Source organism: Conger conger, unplaced genomic scaffold (assembly GCF_963514075.1).
Source record: "Conger conger unplaced genomic scaffold, fConCon1.1 SCAFFOLD_69, whole genome shotgun sequence".
NCBI lineage: Eukaryota > Metazoa > Chordata > Actinopteri > Anguilliformes > Congridae > Conger > Conger conger.
The window spans coordinates 55,753-71,753 of record NW_026890384.1 but is presented as its reverse complement, the minus strand read 5'-3'; the positions used below and the strand labels follow the sequence as shown (position 1 = coordinate 71,753).

The 16,001-nt window shown below is 43.9% G+C and overlaps 2 protein-coding genes across 4 annotated transcripts; one reads left to right on the top strand and one right to left on the bottom strand.

Moving 5' to 3' along the window:
* Window positions 1–1,048: 1,048 nt before the first annotated feature.
* On the bottom strand, window positions 1,049–8,083 carry LOC133120052 (small ribosomal subunit protein uS12m-like). 3 transcript variants are annotated; one of them, XM_061230207.1, is made up of 3 exons: window positions 7,962–8,063; window positions 7,621–7,674; window positions 1,049–1,538 (listed from the first exon to the last, which is right to left on the bottom strand). In XM_061230207.1, exons 2-3 carry the CDS (start codon window positions 7,667–7,669, stop codon window positions 1,153–1,155), a joined length of 435 nt encoding a protein of 144 aa, XP_061086191.1. In that variant the 5' UTR covers window positions 7,670–7,674; window positions 7,962–8,063; the 3' UTR covers window positions 1,049–1,152. The 3 variants fall into 3 exon arrangements, with proteins under 3 accessions (XP_061086191.1, XP_061086192.1, XP_061086190.1); XM_061230208.1 differs by lacking the exon at window positions 7,962–8,063 and adding an exon at window positions 7,864–7,943; XM_061230206.1 differs by having other exon boundaries at window positions 1,050–1,538; window positions 7,942–8,083.
* A 656-nt stretch (window positions 8,084–8,739) lies between these two features.
* LOC133120051 (E3 ubiquitin-protein ligase TRIM35-like) lies at window positions 8,740–15,750 on the top strand. The gene is made up of 6 exons (XM_061230205.1): window positions 8,740–9,231; window positions 12,034–12,129; window positions 12,215–12,445; window positions 13,729–13,751; window positions 14,381–14,499; window positions 14,932–15,750. The coding sequence occupies exons 1-6, from the start codon at window positions 8,827–8,829 to the stop codon at window positions 15,462–15,464; spliced, it is 1,407 nt and encodes a 468-aa protein (XP_061086189.1). The 5' UTR covers window positions 8,740–8,826; the 3' UTR covers window positions 15,465–15,750.
* Window positions 15,751–16,001: the final 251 nt, after the last annotated feature.

The window sequence follows — 16,001 nt, the reverse complement described above, 5'->3', positions numbered from 1 at the left end:
GAGGGTGCCGTAAATTAACCTGGATTTATGTGTGTGTGTGTGTGAGTGTGTGTGTGTGTGTGTGTGTGTGTGTGAGTGTGTGTGAGTGAGTGTGTGTGAGTGAGTGTGTGTGTGTTTGTGTGTGTGTGAGTGAGTGTGTGTGTGTGTGTTTGTTTGTGTGTGTGTGTGTGTGTGAGAGTGAGTGTGTGTGTGTGTGTGTGTGTGTGTGAGAGTGTGTGTGTGTGTGTGTGTGTGAGTGTGTGTGTGTGTATATGTGAGTGAGTGAGTGTGTGTGTGTGTTTGTGTGTGTGAGTGTGTGTGTGTGTGTGTGTGTGTTTGTGTGTGAGTGTGAGTGTGAGTGTGAGTGTGTGTGTGTGTGCGTGTGTGAGTGTGTGTGTGTGTGTGTGTGAGTGTGTGTGTGTTTGTACGTATACGTGCATGGGGGGGGGGGTTGTTGTTTTTGTTTTTTATCACTTATCTATGTCAATGCTTTTGCAACACAAATTGGAAATAACGCACATCTGAATTTGAATTTATGAGGAGGCTGAGAGAGGGAGAGACAGAGGGGGTGAGAGAGAGGGGATGAGAGAGAGGGAGAGTGAGAGAGGGAGAGAGAGAGGGGGTGAGAGAGAGAGGGAGGGTGAGAGAGAGGGGGTGAGAGAGAGAGAGGGAGAGAGGGAGGGTGAGAGAGAGGGACTGACGCACCGTGAGGGACTGACTGACGCACTGTGAGGGACTGACAGACTGTGAGGTACTGACGCACCGTGAGGGACTGACGCACTGTGAGGGACTGACGCACCGTGAGGGACTGACTGACAGACTGTGAGGGACTGACGCACTGTGAGGGACTGACGCACCGTGAGGGACTGACTGACAGACTGTGAGGTACTGACTGACGCACTGTGAGGGACTGACGCACCGTGAGGGACTGACTGACAGACTGTGAGGTACTGACTGACGCACCGTGAGGGACTGACGCACCGTGAGGTACTGACGGATCTCAGGGAGCAGGAGGGACTGACTGATGCACTATGAGGGACTGACGCACCGTGAGGGACTGACTGACGCACCGTGAGGGACTGACTGACGCACTGTGAGGGACTGACGCACCGTGAGGGACTGACGCACCGTGAGGGACTGACTGACGCACCGTGCGCGGAGCTGGCCCCAGGGTCACTGTTTCTTCTTCACCACGTGAGCGCAGTCGTACTTGCCGCGCACCACGGTGAGCTTGAGCCCCGGCAGGTCCTGTGTGCGGCCGCCCTGCACCAGCACCACGTTGTGCTCCTGCAGGCTGTGTCCCTCCCCAGGGATGAAGCACACCGCCTCCCGGCCGTCCGACAGCCGCACGCGGGCGCACTTGCGATTGGCCGAGTTGGGCTTCTTGGGCTTGCGGATCAGGGTCTTCAGGACCACGCCCTTCAGCTGGGGCCGGCCCCCAGTGGCCCCTGGCTGGCGGGGGGGCGCGGGGGGCTTGCCCTTCCGGTGCATCTGGTTCAGCGTCGCCATGGTTCTGGAGAGGGGGGGCCGGGCCCAAAGGGACGAGAGACACTGGGACACTGCAGAGGGAGAGAGAGAGGTTTATTTACCCACAATAAACATAAACATACATACTTATTGATTCATTATTGCTATTGTTATACACCGATCAGCTACAACATTAAATCTACTTGCTTAAACCAGTTTTTTCATGATTAAAAATGCTTTAAACCGTATAAATTTACAAATAGTCTATCAAACTTAAAAAGTCAATCAACGCTAAATATTTATGTGTCCTTATATAAGCAGATAATCATAAGTGAATTGCTTATAAAAGGCGGTTCATTGTTTTGTTAGGTGCTCCAGGACCAGTAGAATTTTTCAAAAAAAAATCAATAAAGACCATTTCGTGTCTAGGAAACGACAGAGTCCAAATCTTCAATTTGTCGAAAAACATCTTCGCGAGGGAAAAGACACCACGGCAGCAAGTTCTTCAGGAAAATCAGACTTTATTAGCAGCAGCGCATAAAGCCGGATCAGTTCTCCAGAACTGAACCCCAACTGTCATTTTTACACCCATTTTATACACAGATACTCCACCTACAACTCCTCCTCAAACCTCATTCTCAAATCACCCACACTTTTCTTATCGTAACTCCTCCCAACGCTCCTCCCACAACGTCATTGTGGCAAATTGCCAACGGTCCTTATGCTCCGCCAACTCTGTACAAAGTTCAGGGCATTCTGCCAACTACGTGTCCTCACCTCACCCCGCACCTGCTCTTGGCAAACTACCAGACCTCATAAAGTTCTGGATGCCCCGCCTCTAACACACACGTCATCCATACACGTCACTCTGTATCTATCGCTTTTATAAGACAAACTAAGCAGCAGTAATCTTTGAAAATATACAGACATACTAAACATTTGATTTAATATTCACTTCTAATATTCTTTTCTAATATACAGACATACTAAACATTTGATTAATTATTCTCTTCTAAGGGAGTAAATGTACGTAGCATTCTTTGCTCTCATTTCAACAGTTTTCACTGTGGTTTCTTGCGTTTTCATAAGCTCAGCTATAATTAATGTTCTAGGTCAAATAGATACACTTCTGGCATAAAACATCGAGAGTCCCGGAGAAATCAGCCGTACAGTCATATCTCGCTCTGCCCATGTCCTTGACAGTTTGGTCTACACAGTTCAAGATGCCCCCCCCCCCCCCCCCCCCGCCAGCTGGCTGCTGTGTAATTCTAGCACAATTTAGCAGTTAATCAGTTTGAAACTATACAGGGTACATGTTAATCTATGTCATAATTGTTATGCTCTCATGCAGTGGTCTAGTTTATGTTGGTGACGTGACGTCAACGTTTCACGTATGTTTAATGACGTCACTGTTTTACGTGAGGTTATATATGTAAGTGCGTGAATAATAAAACCTTCTTCTTCCCGGTAAATGAGACCGACGGCGAGCGTGTGCTTTATTTCCCGTATACAACTAACTTGTAAACCGGTTATCCTGCCCTAAGATGACAACGCCAACAGGTTATGGGCCCAGGAGGGACGTTGGAAACCGATGGAGCAGGTTGTGTTTCGACGGAGATGAAAATAATTACGAGTTATGGGATACAAAGTTTTTGGGCCACATGCGTCTACAAGGGCTGAAGGACACCATATTGTACGAGCCTGTCCCCAGCTATGAAAGGGAGGACGATGCAAATAAAAATGAAGAAGCTTATGCAGAACTAATTCAATTTTTAGATGATAAAAGTCTCTCCCTGGTTACGAGAGAAGCGGCTGATAATGGTCGAAAAGCCTTGAAAATACTAAGGGACCACTACGCAGGTAAAGGGAAACCACGTGTGATTAGCTTGTACACCGAGTTAACGTCACTGCAGAAAGCTGCTAACGAGAGTGTCACGGACTATATTATTCGTGCAGAGACCGCTATAACAGCACTGAGGAATGCTGAAGAGACTCGTAGTGATGGTCTTTTGATTGCAATGATTCTGAAGGGGCTGCCGGAGTCGTTTAAACCTTTTTCCATCCACATAACGCAGGGTGCTGATTTCAAAACCAAACTGAGAAGTTTCGAGAGCACTGAGAAGCTAAATGCTAGCTCAAATGATGACGGCGTGATGAAAGTGACCTCGGGAGCGAGGGGAAGAGAGAACATTATTTGTTATAACTGCAACCAGAAAGGGCATATAGCCAGGGCATGCCCAAACGAGCAGAACGAGCGGCCGAAACAGTGGTGCAGCTTTTGCAAAAGTGCAACACACAAAGACGCCACGTGCAGACGGAGAAGGAGCGATGACGTGAAGCAAGGGACTGATGTCGAGGGTGAACAACATGGATATGCATTCAAGATAAGTGACAGTCAGCTCAGGGGATCGAGACCGAGAGGCCTGATGGTCGATACAGGCGCAACATCACACATAATAACGGATATTGGAAAATTCAAGAACTTTGACGACACTTTCCAGCCAGAGAAGCACTATTTGGAATTAGCTGATGGGACAAGGACCATCGGTGTAGCGTCAAAAGGAGGTGATGCGGAGGTGTTCCTGATGAACAGTGAGGGCAAACGGGTGAAGGCGACACTGAAAAGGTCCCTGTATATCCCATCCTACCCACAGGACATTTTCTCAGTGAAAACTGCAACAGCCAATGGCGCTTCAGTGACCTTTCAACAAGGAAGTGACCAGCTCATCCACAAAGACGGGACCAGGTTTGACATCAAAGAGTATAACAGACTGTACTACCTAGACACCTACAGTGATGATGGTGATGATGGTTGTCATGCATGCTATGATATCCAAACCTGGCACGAAATCCTAGGTCACTGTAACTATGATGATGTCTCTAAACTGCAAAATGTTGTAGACGGAATGAAAATCAAGGGGAAGGTTGACAGATCTAGCCTAGACTGTGAGGTCTGCACACTAGGGAAATTTGCTCAGAGTAGAAACAGAGAACCTGATGTAAGAGCAAAGGGAGCACTTGAGCTTGTGCACACTGATTTAGCTGGTCCTATTGATCCAAAAGCAAAGGACGGTTTTCGCTATGCTTTATCATTTACAGATGATTACACTAGTGTAGTATTTATGTATTTTTTGAAGGCAAAGAGTGATACTACCAAAGCAACTGAAAAGTTCATTGCAGACACTGCCCCCTATGGGAAAATCAAGTGTATTAGGTCAGACAATGGCACAGAGTACACAGCAAAAGAGTTTCAAGAGTTGTTGACTAAGAATAATATACGACATGAGACCTCAGCTCCTTACTCGCCCCATCAAAACGGTACAGCTGAAAGAAATTGGAGAACACTATTCGAAATGGCGAGATGTATGATTATTGAGAGCAAATTACCTAAAGAGTTGTGGACATATGCTGTGATGACTGCTGCAATAATTCGCAACAGGTGCTACAATAGTTGCATTAAGCAAACACCGTACTACATGTTAACAGGGAAGAAACCTGATCTTTCTAAAATGAGGGTGTTCGGATCGGTATGCTATGCATATAAGCAAGACAAGAAAAAGCTAGATGCCAAATGTGAGAAGGGGCGGTTTGTAGGGTTTGATAAGAACAGCCCTGCACTACTAGTCTACTACCCAGACACAGGGAAAGTACTCAAGCACAGGCTTGTAAAGTTCATTACGAAGAGCGTAAGTGAACATGAAACTCAGACTGATCTAATGATGACCGATGATGTTTATGGAAAGAGATCCACATCCCCCATGCCAAAACCCCAGATCGCTGATCAGACTCCAACAGTGAACCAAGAGTCTGACATGGCAAATCCAGAAATGACTCTCACACAAGAGACAGACAACAGAGATGACATACACACAAGGGATAGTCATAGTACACGTTATCCCAGAAGAGATAGGAATGCTCCAAAATACTTAAACGACTATGTGTCAGATGTTGATAGTGAGGACCAAATACTAGCCAATATTGACTACTGCTATAGGATGGTGTGTGGTGTACCACAAACTTTTGATGAAGCCATGGGCTCAACAAAATCACAGATTTGGGCCAGTGCAATGAAAGAAGAGATAAATTCTCTTAGAGAAAACAACACATACACATTGACTACACTGCCTATGGGTAAGAATGCAGTGGGGGGTAAGTGGGTGTATGCAGTCAAAAACAATACTGACGACACTGAGACATATAAGGCAAGATATGTTGCAAAAGGTTACAGCCAAGTAGCTGGAATAGACTACAAGGAGACTTTCTCTCCAACTGCGAATATGACATCAATTCGTACCATGATACAGATGGCAGCTCAATATGACCTTGAACTCCACCAGATGGATGTTAAAACAGCTTATTTACATGCTCCAATTGACTGTGAAGTGTACATAGAGCAACCAGAAGGGTTTGAGGTAAAATCAGAGACAGGTGAAAAACTAGTCGGTAAACTGAACAAATCACTATATGGTCTGAAACAGTCAGGACGGAATTGGAATAGAATGTTAAACGATCACCTCAGTGAAAATGGGTTTACTCAAAATCCAGCAGACCATTGTGTATACACTAAAGGAAAGGAAGTGATAGAATAATAATAATCATTTGGGTGGATGATCTACTTATTGCAGCCAGGGACAATGAATCACTCAATAATGTGAGGAGAATGCTGACAGCAAAATTTAAAATGAAAGATCTAGGGAAACTTAAACATTTTTTAGGTATTGATTTCAATCAGAGTGGGGGAGAAGTGAGGATGAACCAAAATAGGTACATATCAAAAATACTGGAGAAGTTTGGTATGTCTGAGTGTAAACCAAGGTCGACTCCATGTGAACAAAAACTGGATTTTAATGGTGATGGTGAACTTATCGATCCTAAGAGATGTCGGGAGGTGATAGGGAGCTTGATTTATGTAATGACATGTACAAGACCAGATCTAAGCTGGATTGTCAGTAAGCTATCACAGTACCTGTCACAGCCAAAACAACAACACATGATAGCAGCCAAACATGTGATGAGATACCTGAAAGGCACGATCGATAAGTTATGCTACAAGAAAAGCAAAGAAACACTCAAACTGGTGGCATATAGTGATGCTGATTGGGCTGCAGATCTAAATGATAGACGCAGTACAACAGGGTATTGTTTAGGTCTCACTGATAGAGGTCCAGCCGACGGTTGCATTATCTACTTGTGAAGCTGAATATATGGCTTTGGGTGCAACTACACAGGAATGTCTATATCTTGTACAACTACTGAATGGTATGGATAATATGTGCAAATATGAACCAGTGAAAGTGTTTGAGGACAACCAAGGGGCAATTGCTTTGTCTAAAGATCACGTAAGTCGCCAGAGGTGCAAACACATTGATGTCAGATTTCATTTTGTTAGATCTGCACTCAACGATGGTAAAATAACTATAGAATATTGTCCAACAGCAGACATGGTAGCTGACATCATGACTAAGCCTGCAACTAAGTTTAAGATAGATAAGTTTGGAGGTTTTTTGTTTGGAATGTAGGTTAAACCTAGTTGAGAAGAACTTACCCTCATGTAATGTAACAGACAAATGTGAAAATGTGTTTATTTGATTTATTCATTATGAGAGCAAGTGGGGGTGTTAATCTATGTAATAATTGTTATGCTATCATGACGTCACTGTTTTACGTGAGGTTATATATGTAAGTGCGTGAATAATAAAACCTTCTTCTTCCCGGTAAATGAGACCGACGGCGAGCGTGCTTTATTTCCCGTATACAACTTGTAAACCGGTTATCCTGCCCTAAGATGACAACGCCAACAGAACATATCATACTTTAATACAGATATATTGATAAACTTTTAGCACACATCGTCGAGAGTTTTGGAGGAACCAGCCTGCTCACTAAGGTGGAGTCTGAATTTGACTTGTGATTGTTTATCATGCTTTTAGGAGGGAGATCTTTTGTTCTGTGAATTTTCCCCTACAACCACCCGCAATATTTCATAATGCATGGGATCCTACATAAGTTGCCATTGTAACACTGACGTCAATAATAACCATCACAATGACACTGACAGCATGAAGCATGACGGTATGTCTAAACATAAATGTAGCTACTCCATATTAGCATCAGCAGCTATCAAAACAGCGATGGCATTGGGATGCGACAGCGATGTTCGTCAGCGAAACCCACCGTTCGTGAGAGATGACATCAACGGTCTCAGATTCCCGAGGAAAGCCATCGCTTCTGCTCCGGAAAAAAATATCAGAGAATACAACACATCAGAATTATAAACATTTTACAGCCAACTAGCCAACACTGTCATGTGCTGAATGTTGTGATGTAATAACACACATCGTATAACTAAATGCGTGATCAGCAAACAGATACCGGGCCATGATTTTATTATAACGTTAGCTAGCTAAAGTCAGTTACCTCGCGCCGGTCACCTTGCTAACGTCTCCCTCTAATCAACCACGCTAGCTATCTGAAGCTAACGCTACCGCCACTTACCCGGTCAGCTATAAACGCACCAAAAGCCCTTGACTTCGTTATTTGTTCCTTGGCGTTGCTATATTTATATTAGAAATAAATGTAATCAAGAAAGAGCTGACTTAAAAGTACATTTGCGGCTCATTATTTTACTGGCGCTGATTGATGACGTTATTGTTCGAGCCTTCAAGTGTCCGTTGACTGCTAAGTGTTTCAGGGTTAGTTCCACTTGCAGTTGAAGGTAATTCGGCCCCCAAACATATTATTATATTATTATTATTATTATTATATATATATATAGCCAGTTTAATAGACCGACTGTATGGGATCCCTGGACATCAAATATATTATTAGTAGTAGTAGTAGTAGTAGTATTAATTTCAATGTCTGGAGTATTTACTATGAACATCGAACAGATACTATTATTTGATACTATTAATATATGTGGATTATTACGAATACCGAATAACGAATTGAATGCAACATAATTAAATAAAGGAATAAATGAATAAATAAATAAGTGCATCTCCTCAAAGAATCTGGAGAGCAGGGCTGGTGTGAAACTGCGGGCAGATCAGCCACTCAGACCTCAGTGGCACAATGCTGCCCCCTGCAGGAAGTGATGTCTCTGATAAACAGGTGTGTCAAACAGGAAGAGCAAAGTACAGTTTCTCACACACAGACGCTTTAGATACACGGGGGACCTTATGAAACGATTTCACGGTATATTTTTAAGAAGTTAAAGAGTTTTTAAAGATGTTCCTTGATGAAGAAATATAGACAGGTCAGAACAGAGATTTGGGATTAATTTATAGACATTAAATTTTTAACAGCAGTGAAGGAAAGTGAAACTAAACTACAGATTTAGCAGAAGCCATTCCTGAGCTCAGAACAGACGGAGACAGAATGGCGTCTGGATCTTCTCTCCTGGAAGAGGAGCTCTCCTGTCCTGTGTGCTCTGAAATCTTCAGGGATCCTGTTATGCTGACTTGCAGTCACAGCTTCTGTAAGGCCTGTCTGCAGCAGTACTGGGATCAGAAGGGATCTCAGGAGTGCCCAGTTTGCAGGAGAAAATATTCTAAGGATCTTCTTCCCCCTAATCTTGCTCTGAGGAATACCTGTGAGGCATTCTCAAAGGAGAGAAGTCAGAGAGCTGAAGCAGGATCTGAAGTGCTCTGCAGTCTGCACAGTGAGAAACTCAAACTCTTCTGTTTGGAGGATCAAACACCCGTCTGTGTTATCTGTCAAACTTCTAAAAAACATAGAACTCATATAATGCTACCAGTCCAGGAGGCTTCAGAAGATTATAAGGTAAATGTTTGAGAACAGAATTTAAATGTTCATCATTTCTTTTATTTACTTAATATTAATCTGATGTTTAAAAAGTTTATATTTTTAGTGCTCTCATCTGCTGAGAGCTTGGAGAATGCTCTCTGTTTGACTGAAAACATGAAAAAATGTGTCAGAAATACAGTCATATCTTGATTCTTCATTTTAAAAAAATGATTTAGAATTTCTAATGAAGTTGTTACATTATTTCCAAAGGTATATGTTCTGCAAAAGGAGCCATTTTAGTTCTCAGGCCTGACTGCAGTTTGAGCTCCTAACTACGTGTCACATGACTGACCGAGAGAGACAGGGGGGAGGGGCAGGAGTGTGGAGACATTCTCAGAGCTGTGTTAGAGAGCAGTGCTCAGCATGGGACAGTAGGGGTCAAAGTTCATGCCTCAGATTATTGTGTCACTAGAGACTAAGGATACAGCACATTAAACCTGAGACAAGTTCATTTTAAAACCTTTGTGAATTTAATTTTCACCAAAAAATACAGAACATTAGTGGTTTAACTATCTGCAGTCACACCCGTTTACAGTGGTGTGCAAAAATTTGGGCAGCCCTGGTTCAAATGTCTGTTACAATAAATCTGTATGTGTTTGAAAGCAAACCTGAACTCTAAATGGTTAGTTAAACTTGAGGCAAAATTTATGATTGCTTTTTATTTGAATTTATTTGAATATACCAAAAAACATCGGTAGACCTGGTCACTCTCCGGAGGAGGATTCAGAACCTCCTCCAGGACGGCATTCTGGTGGACGTCCATTGAAACAAACACCTGGCTAGAGAGAAGTGGGGGGTGGACCATTGGAAGGAGTTTATCATATAGTCCACCCCCCAAGGGACACAGAAGGGTCACCGAAGCCTCCCGGGACAACTAAATCTGAGCAAAATTGACTTTTTTCTTTACTATTTCTTTGTCTTTTAATCCACCTTAGTTTCTTTGTCGTAGAAAGTTTTGTAAGGTTATTCTTATTTTGGAATATTTTGGAATCACTCTTTCTTAAAGTTTGTTTTCATTCTTTTGATGTCTTCGTCTCATTAGTTTAAGTCTCTGTCTAAAAGATTATTTTGTGTCATTTAGCGTGTTTTAAAAAAAATAACCAATAACCACATTTTTATTTGAATCTTTTCACTGTTTTACAAAAAGGACCCTTAGCCATGCAGGGCGACATGGCTCAGGCAGTAAGAGCAGTCGTCTCATTGGCTCAGGCAGTAAGAGCAGTCGTCTCATTGGCTCAGGCAGTAAGAGCAGTTGTCTCATTGGCTCAGGCAGTAAGAGCAGTCGTTTCATTGGCTCAGGCAGTAAGAGCAGTCGTTTCATTGGCTCAGGCAGTAAGAGCAGTCGTTTCATTGGCTCAGGCAGTAAGAGCAGTCGTCTCATTGGCTCAGGCAGTAAGAGCAGTCGTCTGGCAGTCGGAGGGTTGCCGGTTGGATCCCCCGCCTGGGCTGTGTCAAAGTGTCCCTGAGCAAGACACCTAACCCCCAAATGCTCCTGACGAGCTGGTCGGGGGCCTTGCATGGCAGCCAATCACCGTCAGTGTGTGTGGCTGTTCTGTCTGGTGTTAACACACACACACACACACAAACCATAATGCAACAAATTCCACCTGCAAATGTTGATTAAATAATCAAAAGGAAGTCTGAAGTTGGCTGCATTTAGTCTGACTGACAAATGAAGCCGGTTTGGGTAGAACCTGTCACAGCACATACATCATACCTCACACAACGTACTTTAAACAACAGAGACCTACATGGCAGAGTTGCCAGAAAGAAAACCTGAAGCCTTCTGGCACAATGCTTTTTGGCCACCACCAAAGAAGGTATGTGTGGAGAAAAAAAAGGGTGAAGCCTTTGTAGAGGAGAACACCTTGAACTGTGAAGCATGGAGGTGGATCCGTTATGCTTTGGGGTTGTGTGGCAGCTGGGGGTGCAGGAAATATTGTGTGGGTGGAAGGAAGAATGGATTCCACCAAATACAAATAAATTCTAGAGGCTAATGTTTAGGAGTTTGTTTGTTTAGTAGTTGTTGTTGTACGTCGCTCTGGATAAGAGCGTCTGCCAAATGCCAATAATGTAATGTAATGTAATGTAGTAGTCAGCCCAGACATAGAAGTTGAAGTGAGGTTGGGTGTTCCAGCAAGATAATGATCCAAAGCATACCTCAAAATCAACCATGAAGGACCTCCATGAAAGAGAGATGAAGGTTTTGGAATGGCCACCACAGTCCCCAGACTGTGGAGAGATCTCAAACATGCTGTACATGCAAGGAGGCCGAAGAATATTTCTGAGCTAGAGGTGTTCTGCCAGGAATAATGGGGAATAATTCCGAAAGCAAGAATTTAGAGACTCTTAACTGGCTACAGGAAGTGTTTACAACCTGTTATAGTTTCCCGAGGAGTTACAAAGTACTAACTGACAGGGTTCCCAAACTTCCCAAGGGCCTTTTTCTTTTCTTTATTATTTTGAAACTGAAAAAATGTAAATAAAAAGTATTGCTTTAAAATGTGCAGAAATAGCTTCAGTTCACTGAGATATTCATTGTAAAAGGCTTTTTGAGCAGGGGGGCCCAAAACGTCTGTACCTGGCATGTCCTGTCATAGAGGCAGGGCACTGATATGTGTCTCAGTGAGCACACTGTTTTTACTCAAGCTGTGACCTGAGTCTCCATTCTGGCTCCCCTCTGTCTGTGCAGGGGCTCTTGTGCTGTCTGTGTAGGCAGTGAATTTTACTGTGGGTCTGGTTCCTCAGTAAAGTGTGGACTCTGTCATTTCGTTCCAGGAGAAACTCAGGACTGCACTGGCTCCACTGCAGAAGAAGCTAGAAGCCTTTAATGCAGTGAAACTAATCTGTGATCAAACAGCAGAGCACATCAAGGTACTGTACTGAGGCCTTGAAATCACAGTGTTGAAAATGCAGCACTGGATTGTGCTGAAATGATGGTGAATAATGTTTATTCCAGAGTCAGGCCAAGCACACAGAGAGACAGATAAAGATGGAGTTTGAGAAACTTCAGCAGTTCCTAAAAGATGAAGAGGCAGCCAGGATCACTGCACTGAGGGAGGAAGAGGAGCAGAAGAGTCAGATGATGAAGGAGAAGATTGAGAAGATGACAGAAGAGATATCATCCCTTTCAGAACAGATCAGAGCCATAGAACAGGAGCTGGGAGCTGAAGATGTCTCATTCCTGCAGGTAAGATCTGTTCACTCTGTATCTGTAGGACTCTATGCAAACTGCTGTTAATGCTCACACAATATATAATTTAGACAATATAGTATTCTCATTCTCATTCTCCTGCTACACCCACACTCTGTACACATGTATAACCATGTTAAAGCAGCTCATCACACACACTCTGTACACATGTATAACCATGTTAAAGCAGCTCATCACACACACTGTAGACATGTATAACCATGTTAAAGCAGCTCATCACACACACTCTGTACACATGTATAACCATGTTAAAGCAGTTCATCACACACACTCTGTACACATGTATAACCATGTTAAAGCAGCTCATCACACACACTCTGTACACACGTATAACCATGTTAAAGCAGCTCATCACACACACTCTGTAGACATGTATAACCATGTTAAAGCAGCTCATCACACACACTCTGTACACATGTATAGCCATGTTAAAGCAGCTCATCACACACACTCTGTACACATGTATAACCATGTTAAAGCAGCTCATCACACACACTCTGTACACATGTATAACCATGTTAAAGCAGTTCATTTATTGTTCTATGTCATTGTCGGGGAAGCGAGGATTAAGTATAATGAGAAACAAACAATATCCTTGGTAAGATGTTCAGCACTCTGAATACTGAACACAAGTGGTATTGTGTGCTAGAACCCTCACTTAACCTACATATAATGTATATTTTATGTGATTTAAATTCATTATGATTAAGAATGACAAATATCAATGAAAAGGAAGGAATTGCTCAATCTGGGCAGTCGCAATCTCCATGTTCCATATAATAAAACCAAATGAAACCACGTTGGTTTCCTCTTTAATATGGAACTGCATCTAGCAATGTAGATTTCAACTGTCCAGTGTCAACAGTCATGATGAATATAGACATTCAGTGAATGACTTGAATTGAATGTTACAGATTGCATTCAAAATGATATTCTGGCAGTGCCCTGCCCTGGTTCTGGTGTCTCTTCAGAGACTGCAGGAGGTCAGCAGGTCAGGCCCAAAGACTGCAGGCCTGGATTAGGGTATCAGTGTGGCTCTGATGTCAGAGGACATCAGCATTCTTACAAGCAATATAATATTGATAATATTGCCCCATCCAATCACCCTGTTCCTCTGAAGGCCTGAATCTGAACACAACATATCTTACATCACATCTAAAGCATATTCAGTAGCAGACAGTCAGATATGTGGTTTCTAACACAGTATTAATGGACTGAGTATGGACTACAGTGAGAATAATTCACTCTCCTTATTTCAGAGCTACAAGGACACACAAATCAGGTAAGCAAACTCCATCCTCTCTCACCAGGTCCTGTGAGTGTGTGTCTGTCAGTGGGGCTGTGAGTGTGTGTCTCTCAGTGGGGCTGTGAGTGTGTGTCTCTCAGTGGGGCTGTGAGTGTGTGTCTCTCAGTGGGGCTGTGAGTGTGTGTCTCTCAGTGGGGCTGTGAGTGTGTGTCTATCAGTGGGGCTGTGAGTGTGTGTTTCTCAGTGGGGCTGTGAGTGTGTGTCTCTCAGTGGGGCTGTGAGTGTGTGTCTCTCAGTGGGGCTGTGAGTGTGTGTCTCTCAGTGGGGCTGTGAGTGTGTGTCTCTCAGTGGGGCTGTGAGTGTGTGTCTATCAGTGGGGCTGTGAGTGTGTGTCTCTCAGTGGGGCTGTGAGTGTGTGTCTCTCAGTGGGGCTGTGAGTGTGTGTCTCTCAGTGGGGCTGTGAGTGTGTCTCTCTCAGTGGGGCTGTGAGTGTGTGTCTCTCAGTGGGGCTGTGAGTGTGTGTCTCTCAGTGGGGTTGTGTGGCAGAATGCTGGGAGGGATGGAGCCATTTTCTTACAGAATGAAGATCTGATGTTGCTGCTGATAGTCTTCTATGGTAATGAAGCCACGCCCACAGCACAAGTGACTCCTGAATATTATTGCAGAGCCCAGTGCACCCTGGGGGATCCAGAGAAGGTCTCAGGAGCGCTGATTGATGTGGCCAAGTACCTGGGCAATCTGAAGTACAGAGTGTGGGAGAAGATGCTGGGGACTGTTCAATACAGTGAGTACTGGGGGCAGGGAGCTCCACATTGTCACTGTACAGGGGGAATCTTCAGCATCCTTTCCACAAGCTGATGAAGCCAGTCAGAGTCATATTGGTCCTGTCTGTGTAAGAGCCCTGGAGTGAAGAGACTGAGCACCAGTCCTTAATCTCACTGATGCTCATAATAAAATGCTGCTTTAAGAGTCATACTGTATTTAAGGGGAAGGACAGGAGCTACACAAACACTGACAGGCTTTACTCCCTCTTACAGGGATTATACAATGTGTGATTTATGAAATATTATCCTTTTGTTCTGGTGCTTCTCTCACATGTATCTGGGACTATAATGTTGTTCTTGTGAAACCCAGTTTATATCATTAGGAGCCCATTGTGCCTGATGGTTTCCCTTTGTGCAGATCAGTGCTGACGTCTCATTCTCTGTTCCTTCAGCTCCTGTGACTCTGGACCCAAACACAGCACATCCCAAACTCTCACTGTCCGAGGATCTGACCAGTGTGAGATACAGTCGTGAGAGACAGCAGGTTCCTGATAATGCAGAGAGATTTCATTTAGGGCAGCATTGGGTGCTGGGCTCTGAGGGATTCAGCTCAGGGAGACACTGCTGGGATGTAGAAGTGGGGGGTGGGAGCTGGATGGTGGGTGTGGTTAAAGAGTCTATCAGCAGGAAAGGGGATGTGTATCCGCACTCAGCAGAAGGAGTGTGGGGAATACTGCAGAACAAAAATGGGAAATACGCAGCGCTGACCTCCCCACACACAGCCCTCACTGTGCAGAGGGACCTCCAGAGGGTCAGAGTGCAGCTGGACTGGGACAGGGGGGAGGTGTCATTCTCTGACCCCAGTGACAACACTCCTCTCTACACTTTTAGACACTCCTTCACTGAGAGACTGTTTCCATTCTTTAGGCCATCTACTCACAAGATGCAGATCTGTCCACTGAAGGTGTCTGTAAGTGTAAAATAGCACGGAGGGATTGTGGGTAAACATCAGCTGAAATAACAGGGCTGTATTTCATCACATCTGGACATGTTTAATATACAATTTGTCAGGAACAAATGGCACATCAAAAACAAAATATTGTTCATTCTTTCAAATGTTAATGCAAACATATTATAGTTTGTAAAATGTCTAATTCCTTTGATATAACCTCACAATGTTATTGCTGAGTAATTCCTGTGGTACATGGTGGTATTGTAAGTGCACTGGTGTGTGTTATGAGTTGAGTGTAATAAACACACCAGTGGAATCACTCTGGAGTGCTGCTCTTTTCCTGACCCATCACCAGTGTGTCTCCCAGGTGTGTAATGAGGTAAGTCTCTCCAGTGCAGTATGAACGCAGACAGAGAGAAATACGCCCCTCATACGCTGGAATTGGGTTCATTCCACACTCACTTGAGCTGATCTGAGATCAGTTGTGAAACACAGATATGGTAGCTTTTGGTGTATTTTAGCGTTGACTTCAGACAAACAGCCCCTGTGGTAAAATAAATGTAGGTTCAC